The sequence below is a fragment of the Trichomycterus rosablanca genome, chromosome 24 (genome assembly GCF_030014385.1).
Source record: "Trichomycterus rosablanca isolate fTriRos1 chromosome 24, fTriRos1.hap1, whole genome shotgun sequence".
Lineage (NCBI taxonomy): Eukaryota > Metazoa > Chordata > Actinopteri > Siluriformes > Trichomycteridae > Trichomycterus > Trichomycterus rosablanca.
The window spans coordinates 807189-816333 of record NC_086011.1 but is presented as its reverse complement, the minus strand read 5'-3'; the positions used below and the strand labels follow the sequence as shown (position 1 = coordinate 816333).

Below are 9145 nucleotides of genomic sequence, written 5' to 3'. Positions count from 1 at the left end.
TACTGACCGCTACTTTTCACCTGCAGAGTTTATTCTAGTGATTCGGGACTTTTGCTTTTTCTTCCTCTTCAGTCTCTCAGATGTTGAATTGATTTATTAAAACTTCATAAACGAACTGCAGTCAGCAGGTTAGAGCAGAAATAGGAGTAAACAGAGAGGAAGAATTAAGACAGAAAGATTTTTATTGCAAAACTTTATTTTCTTTAATTAAATATGAACACAAGAGTGATGTAATCAAAAAATATTAAATAATAATAAAAATAAAGTGTTAAACATTGCTTTAGATTTATTTTATCTCAGAACTTCATCCATTTCAACTTGAAAATGATAAATAATAATAATAATTAAAAATATATAATAATAATAATAACAACAACAATAATAATAATAATAAAAACATTAAAATAAAATATGATACAAATTTAAAGCTCAATAAATAAGTGTTGGTTTTAAATTAGCAATACATAATTCTACATTCTAAACTAAATCTATTTAAAGTGGTTAAAATGTATTTTATTCATAAAAATATCAAAAACTGACAGTCAAAAATTTGTGGACATCCTACTTTTCTTCTGGTTAAATCTTTTAACCATTCGTCAAACAGCTGGATTAGCCGTAACACCAAAAAATAAAAGAATAAAGTGGAAATGTTAAAACTGTAGGTGTTTAATAAATAGTAATAATAGATCAGTCGTGCATTTTAAACACACCCCACTAACACAAGTGTACCAAATAACTTTTATTTTAATCAAATCCTAAATCCTAAATCCAGATCCTAAATCAAAAAGCAAAAAAACCAACAACTAATAAATAATGAGAAATAAAATAAAAATCACGTGTGAGTCCAACAGGCGCCACCAGGGGGCAGAAAAGATCCGATAACAACCTGACTGCCTGACATGTGGATGTAGTGGAGTGGAGTGAAGCGTGGTTACCGCCGGCTAACTCCCAAAACCAGTATAAACTGGGCTGGTGTTACCAGTGAGGACGCGATTTTCTGCAGGACGCATTAACACGAACCGAAATCCTTCCTCCCGCTGAACAGAAGAGAATAACACGGGTTATGATGTTTCTCTCCTGAACTTCGTGAGTCTGGTATAAAATCCCCACAGTTTAGGGATTTCCCTCTGTCGTTTATCAGGAGCTGCTGCAGATGACCGGACCGTCTCCTCGGGTCCGGGATGGAATCCGGTGTCCTTTCTCATCGACGCACCAGCACCGACCACGCTGCATCCCGTGAGACGCCAAACACTGTCAAATAAATAAGTATAATATAATAAAATTCATCACTGTTTGGTTTAAAATAACAGAGCAGGTGTAGCCTAGTGGTTAAGGTTCTGGACTAGTAATCAAAAGGTCACTGGTTTAAGCCCCACCACTGCCAGGTTGCCACTGGTGAACGCTTGAGCGAGACCCTAAACACTCAATTGCTCAGATTGTACTCAGTCATGATTGCAAGTCGCTTAGGATAAAAGTGTCCGCTAAATGCCGCGAATAAATAAATATAGCAGTGACAGTTTAGGGAAGGACCTTTTCCGTTTCAACATGAGCTCTATAAAGACGTGAAAAAAAGCTCCAAACTCCAGCGACCTGCACAGAGCCCTGAGCTCATCGACTGAGACAAATCCCTACAGACACACTTCAAAATCCTGTGAGAAGTCTGGTGACTGAATACTTTAGGGAACAGTTCTTATACTTAAAATGTCTGACCATGTAGTGAATCGTGAGCTTCACAAAGCTGGAGCTTCACACAAGAACACTTTACAGGGTGTACGCTGGGTGTACGGAGCACAGGAACTGGACCCCTGAGCAATAGGAAGGTGTACCTACTGTATATACAGGAGCAGGTGCACCCTACGGTGCAGACGCCTTTTTTTTGGCGATGCTCTCACAATGTGTGAACGAAACGCCGTCATACGAACCGCACAAACTATTCCACAGAAGCTCTTGGTGCTGACAGTTTGGGGAGTACCCACCGTGACATCATGCACAAAGCCAGCTCAGTAAATAAATGGACAGACCCCCGACCCAAAGCCCACCCCTAACACTCCGGGCTAAATCCCTACAGTCATATTCCAAAACCTTCCAGGGCGTGTTGGTACCTGCTTCCTCTTGAAGGATCCGTTCCGGTCACAGTTGGGGATGTAAAGGTCTGGATGGGACCGGATCAGCGTCATTTCCAGCTTCTGTAGCGCAGACATCAAAAGTTTACGACAGGGACCCTAAAAACACAACAAAACAAAATAAATACATCAAGGAACCCCGACATTTGGATAAAAATGTGGGAAAACCGAACCGTCTTTCACTGTGTTCCCCGGGCAGCCATGTCGATTCTGGGGCATCATTTTCCCGCCCAATTTAGTCATTTCCAATTCTCTTTTCAATTAAAATCCTCTCTGCTACTTGCACCAACATAACACTGGTTTTGCAGGATCACAGACTAACACCCGCTCCCACGACACATACATGTTTAGTTTGCCAGCCGTTTTTTAGACAGCCGTAGAGCGTACGGAGAGTAGTAGATGCTCCGTCTGTTCATTCCAGTCTTGTCGGACTCAATCGCTCAAACTCCAAGGGTTTAGAATTTTGAATCCTTTTTGACTGTTAAGAAATAGTCTGTCTTGGATAGTGGGGCATTGCACCTATCAGGCAGAAGGCTGAGGGTTCAAATCCCGGCCCGTCGAGGCGGCTTACGACCGCAGCTTTCCAACAAACTGGAATGATAAGCAGTGAACAGAACACACAGTGGCTCTGTGGGTAGCACTATCACCTGACAGCCAGAAGTGCCTGGGTTTGATTCCCGAGCCTGGACAACCAGGGTCCTTTCTGTGTGGAGTTTTGCATGTTCTCCATGTATCTGTGTGGGTTTCCTCCCACAGTCCAAAGACCTGCAGTCAGGACTGGAGCTAGTAGTAATTTGTAAGTAAGTAGTAAGTAGTGTGTGTGTGTGTGTGTGTGTGTGTGTGTGTGTGTGTGTTCTGTCAATCTGTGAATCGGACCCACTGTGACCCTGACCAGGATAAAAAATAGATGAAGCCGGACTGTAACGTACGACTGTGTGAGCAGGAAGCGAGCGTTTACCTTCTCAGTGTTCTTTGTGACCGGAACCTGTGACCCTAAAGCACACACAAATAGAAATGATGTGATTAATTCTGCACACGTGTAATAAATCAGTCATATACAGTGAAAGAAATGCTCCCGACTGTGCAGCAACAGTTTGGGGAAGGACCTTCCCTGTTCCAGCATGAGTGAGCTCTATAAAGACATGAAGAAAAGAGACTCCAGCGTCCTGCATGGAACCCTGAGCTCAGCCCCACTCAACTCAACAGCTCTGGGATGAATCGGAACATCAACTGGGCACAAATTCCCACAGACGTACTTCTCAGCAGAGCGGCCACTCTATGTATATTAAGATATCTGTTTTTGAAATGTGGCGTCCAAATACTTTTGATTGTCTAGTGTTTGTAAAAGTGACATTATGCAGTTTGTTAGTAATAAAAATAAATATATATCATTAATATTTAATAATAACTGATGGCTGTCGTCGTGGTTACCTGCCGTGGTGGTGCTGTAGACGTTGAGCTCGACGCTCCGACAGGCTCCTCGTCCCTGCAGCAGGGCCCGTAAGGGACTCGCGTCTCCGTCCGGAGGGAAACATCTCAGGCCGCGCCCACACGGCAGGGTGTAGACGCCGCAGGGTTCGCCCTCCTCCCGGGCCCCGGACTCGGCCCCGCGCCGCCTAGCGGCCCCTGATGGGTTCTTTCTGAGGCCGGCGTGAGGAGAGACGGCGGACGTGAGGAGGAGGAGGTGGAGCTGAACGGCGAGCAGGAGCGGCAGGAGACTGAGAGGAGACGGCATGCTGGAGCGCTGCGCACCGGGGCCCGTCCTGACGTGTGCTTTACACCAGCGCTGTGAGGAGCGCCGCTGCCTCAGGCTCCCAGCACAGCTCTTATAAAGAGACGCTGCTGCAGGAGGAGGTGCAGGAGGAGGTGCAGGAGGAGGAGGTGGAGTCACACAGCTCCACAGCGTCACGTCTGAACTTCAGTCACTTGCAGCACATGCAGCAGCTGAGTTATAAATTTATACAATTTAATCCAGTTTAATCTCATATACAAATAATCTGAGAAAAATTTATATTTTATTTATATTTTACATGAGTTACATCACATTCAACAGCAAATCAATCAATCAATGAATCAATAAATCATTAAATCAATAAGTATACTGAACCTTGTGATTAATCAACCCTCATCTCAAACCCAAACCCTCACCTTAAATTACTCTTTTAAATCTTAATCTCAAACCCAAACCCTAATCTTAACCCCTCACCTTAAACCCAAACCCTAATCTCAAACCCTAACCTCAAATCCAAACCCTAATTTTAAATTAATTTCTGAAATATTAATCTTAAACCCTAATTTCTAACCCAACCACTAACCTTAAACCCTAACCCTAATCCAGTTCCTCAGTCCCAACTCTAATCTTAAACCTTATATATTAAACCCAACTCCAACCTGAACCCCAGCTCAAACTCTAATCCTCACTCCAGTTCCAGCACCAGCCCCAAACCAAACATCCTCGACTCTAAACCCCAGCTAAACTCCAGCCCTAATCCTAAACCCTAAACCTCAACCATAGCCTCAACCCCAACTCTAAACCAAACACTGACTTAAGCTCAAACCCAAACACCAGATCCAACACCAGATCCATCCACCACAGTTCCAACCCCAACCAGTTTCCATCTAATCTACACAACTAAGGTTCTGTTCCTCAAGTTCCTGCTCACTCAGTGTCATGGAGTTTTATACGTTTGTTTTTATTTCATTTTCATCAACCGGTTTATCCTGGTCAGGGTTGCAGCGTGTCCAGGGTCACTGTGAAACACTACGCACAACCCAGGACTTTTCAGCTGTGCTGCAAAAGTAAACGTATCAGAACCTCCAGAGAACCCGTCTGGAAGGTTCTGGTTCCTCTGGTTCTTCTCCTCCATCCTCCACGTCCCAGTGGTTGAACTTGATGACACACGTGGTTGTTTGTAAGAGTCTGATGGCCACGCCCGGCTCTGTGTTTGATTTATCTGGGTCTCCAGAGTCGCCTCCCTGCCCTCTAATTGAATTCAGACCCAGTGAGTTTTGAACATGTCGGCTGTGAGGGGCGTCAGTCGCCCCGCTCGTCCGTCGCCCCGGCAGCGATGTGTCGGCGCTCTTATCCGGGAGTGTGGATGTGGGGAGTTGTCACGGCGGTTTGACGGGATCCAGAGGAAGTCGGACCGCGCGGTTCTCCGGGGAGACTCAGGTTTGACGCGATGTGACAGGTTTTAAGGAAGTGGAGGTCGAACCCGGCGTGACTCAGGGGTGCAGAATGTAGAGAACGTGGCGGCAGTGCGGTTACGCCACAGAGCAGCGATACGTTAGCGATAAGAGCTGGTGAAATATTAGCCTGCGGCGCAGCGGCCCTGAACGTTTATGACTGAACAATTTATTACTGCTTCACTTCAAACAAGCGGCCGCATGAAACAGACGAGACGAGTGTGGGTGCAGCACTACAGCGTGCATCCGGGGACCTGGGTTTGTCTTCCGTTACTGTAATCTGCTCCCTCGTCCTGAAAAAATGCAGAAGGTGGATTGGCTGCTCAGAATCACCTCTAAATGTTTCTGTGGTGTGAATGAAATGAGACAGATCAGCCCATAACATCGTCCCTGCTGTGATATATGATGGCGGTAGCATCATGTTACTGTGATATATGGTGGTGGTAGCATCAGGTTACAGCAGTGCTTGTCAGCAGTAGGGACAGGCAGTCTGCTTAAGGGATTTCGGACTGTAACTGCTGGCGAACGTGACTCACGCGATGCTTCTCGGTCCAGCACGAAGACCTGATGTGACACGTCAGGTGCCGAGGAACTTCAGTGGCCAGCACATGTCCCTGACCTCAACCCTGTTCAAACACCTCTGAGATGATCAGCGGCCACAAGTTCCCACAGGCACACTCCAAATGCCCGTGGGGAAAGCTGGAGGGGTAAAGGAGGATTGCAGCTCTATATTCAAGCATATCGTTTTGTAACAGGACGTCCATCAAGCTGCTGATGTTTCGATGCCCTGTGATGGACTGGTGCCACGCCCAAGCCAAGTCCCGGTGGTGCTGGACACACTGCGACCCAGACCAGGAATCAGCGGCTAGTAAACATGCATGACGAAGTAAGAAAAACGATAAGGCATAAATATGTGGACACATGAGCTTGTGGTTCTAACAGAAACTACGATTCCATCAAGGTTTGAAAGTGTATCTGTGGGGATTTGTGCTCATTCTGTGAAAAGAGAAGTCCTGACTCACAGCCGACGTTCCAGTTCATCCCGAAGGTCTTCTCTGGGGTTGCAGGCCACCAGACCGGAGTTCCAGAGTTACGAGGGGCGTCCGGATACTTCTGGCCCGGTTTTGTGGATGGACCGCATACCCGCGCCGCCCTGCTGGACGATGATGTCACGGTTCGCGCCCGTAACGGCGTTTGTTTTTCATTCCTGATTTCCTGATCTGTCAGGGCTCTGATCTCGCCTCCGGGATGATGTCATGATTTATTCCTCTGCGGCGTCTCCGGCGGCGACCAGGCCTCTCTGATGTCCGCCGAAGACCACCGTGAGATGTACGGGTGGGCATGAGGGCGCGGGTGGGTCCAGGGTTAGAGCTGTTTGTGTTAGTGTTGTTGGCAACCGGCGGCCCACCTGCATCAGTGTGTGTGTGTGTGTGTGTGTGTGAGGTGTGTGTGTGTGTGTGTGTGTGTGTGTGTGTGAGGTGTGTGTGTGTATGTGTGTGTGTGTGAGGTGGGCGGGGATCTTATAGGATGAATGGAGCATTTGGGAGGAATGTTATCATCCCTCGGCGGGAAACGTTAGCCAGATAACAAAGCGCTCAGTCATTTCTTAGCGCTTCCACGACTGACGCGGCCAAATGACCCGGCAACCGAGACGGAAGCGGATTAGAACCCGCGCCAGCGAATCACGCCTTACTCACTCTGATAATGATCGCTTAGTCATGACTGAGGCCTTTGTTCCCCGTTCATACCTATAAGGTGTCGCAACCGAAGTCTCGGACCCGGTGGTCGGCGTCCATCCTTTCTGGTAGCGCAGTACTGGTCACTTCTGCAGAGACCCTGGGCAGGTCGGGTGGCACAGCGGGCAGCACCGTCAAGTCTCGGCTGCGTGGGTGCTTTCCAAACACAATCGGCTCATCCGGGAATGGGAATTACGCCCTCTGCTGGCTGATCGGGGGATAATTGTCTCTCCGTGCGCTATACAGATCTCCGTATGAACCCACCTGGCGCAGGTGAAAAGAAGCGGTCGGTGCTGCACACGTCAGAGGGTGTGCGTATTATTCACGACCCTCCTCTGTCAGGATTAGAGGTCTGCAGCAGTAGAGGTGAAGTACCAGCGGGGAATCGGATACGACTAAATTGAAAAGAAAACGTGTTGCTGCAGTAACAGCGACTCCTTAGTGTCTGGATGTGGTGCTAGCACGAGCGGCGCAGGGATACGGACCTCTGTGCCTTCAGTGCCGAAGCCGTCCATAAAGTGCAGGACATGACATGTGTCGGAGGACGCACGTGCTAGCCAGCATCCCTCTCTCAAGCGCTGAAACCAAACTACTGAGTTTTAAACGGCCCCCGGGGGCACGATTTGCGAAACGTCAGCACATGTGACAGCGATGACTGAATTACTCAGGAGAGGAAAACGCTCGGTTTACCCCGAACACTGACGTCGGCGATGACGACCAGATCCAGGATGTGGGTCAGAGGTCAAGTTTTACTCCCAGAACTCCCAGTGCGTAAAGTACACCGCCAAAAGTGCTCGGACTCCCGAGCACCAGCCTGTCAGACGTCCAGTTTCAAACACAAATGGTTTAAAAACCAAACGACCTCGTGTGATCTTCAGCTAGAACGACAGACGCGCTTCCGAGAAGCTTCTCAAGAGACTTTGGCGTACGTCTGTGGGGATTTGTGTCAGTTGGGGTTCCGGTTCATCCCAGAGCTGTTGAATGGGGCTGAGCTCAGGGCTCTGTGTTTTTATAGAGCTCGCTTATACTGGAAAGGGACAGGAACATCTCCGGGTCACTTTTGGATGAGTTTGGACGTTTATTTTGGGTGACTCCGCCCTCAAACCTCGACCCTGTGTGACAGCGATGCTGGAACGGAGATAAATTAGCTTAATAAATTTAGCATTCAGCTGCGCCGGCGTTCCGCTCCGCATCGTTCTCTCCTTTTTGACTCGTCGGAGAGGGATCGTCCGCTCCCTCCTGCGGCGATTCGGGACTAGGGTCAGGGTCACCTGAGGAAATCGGGGGCGAGTCACAACACCGCTGGGGGACGTGTCTCACGTGGGGGGTTCGGGAGGAACGTCAGCACCCCGCGAGGTTCCGATTCCTTCTATTATTCAACAACAAAACAGCTCGGCGGCAGGAATGTGCAGCCTCAGGCCGGGGGGGTTCAGTCCTCACCTGCTCGCTCCTGCGGTTAGCGCCGGCACAGATGACGCAGGCTGCAGCACAGCGCCGCATTGTGCGCCGCTCGTACCGTATAATTTACGAAACTCTCGCCGCACCCCCAGAGCGCTTTCCGGGCGGGAACCCTGGTGAAGCGGTTTCATCCGCTTTTCGACGCCCCCGGGGCGAATTTTGCGAAACCGTCGCATTCAAAATATTGCGATCTTTTATGGCGCAGGGATTCCCGAAAAACCGCAGCTCAGTCACGTGAGTGCCACGCCCCTGGATCACTGAGCTCAGATGTTCCAGCCACGCCCACTTCCAACAGGAACATTAAATCCATTCATTCATTGTCTGTTTTAGCACTGCTTTATCCTGGTCAGGGTCCCTGTAAGTCTGGTACATTGGGAATGAATCGGAATGCCCAGGAAACACCCCGGAGAGGTCGCCCGTTCATCACATGGCACACACACACACACACACACACTCCAATTAGCCTGACTGCATCTCTTTAGTCTTGTCTCGGAAACAGGAGCGTCCAGGGGAAACCCACATGGACACAGGGAGAACATGCAAAACACTCCAGACAGAAAGGACCCTGACTGCCTGTTGGTTGTGCTTCTACAGCTAATATTTCAACATCTTCAGTCTGATAACGCTGCGAACATTTCCATC

At 48.5% G+C, this 9145-nt stretch overlaps 1 protein-coding gene across 1 annotated transcript; it reads right to left on the bottom strand.

The window, feature by feature from the left end:
* Nucleotides 1-1137: 1137 nt before the first annotated feature.
* Nucleotides 1138-3858, bottom strand: igfbp6a (insulin-like growth factor binding protein 6a). Its single transcript, XM_062987113.1, has 4 exons — nucleotides 3555-3858; nucleotides 3082-3116; nucleotides 2103-2222; nucleotides 1138-1251 (listed from the first exon to the last, which is right to left on the bottom strand). Exons 1-4 carry the CDS (start codon nucleotides 3856-3858, stop codon nucleotides 1138-1140), a joined length of 573 nt encoding a protein of 190 aa, XP_062843183.1.
* Between the last annotated feature and the right edge of the window lie 5287 nt (nucleotides 3859-9145).

What these genes read in the sequence shown, in the direction of transcription:
- igfbp6a (XM_062987113.1), bottom strand. Translation starts at nt 3,858, where the DNA reads ATGCCGTCTCCTCTCAGTCTCCTGCCGCTCCTGCTCGCCGTTCAGCTC. An exon ending in TCACAAAGAACACTGAGAAG is followed by an intron (nt 2,223 to 3,081) that starts GTAAACGCTCGC and finishes TTGTGTTTTTAG; the next exon opens with GGTCCCTGTCGTAAACTTTT. An exon ending in GATCCTTCAAGAGGAAGCAG is followed by an intron (nt 1,252 to 2,102) that starts GTACCAACACGC and finishes TTTATTTGACAG; the next exon opens with TGTTTGGCGTCTCACGGGAT.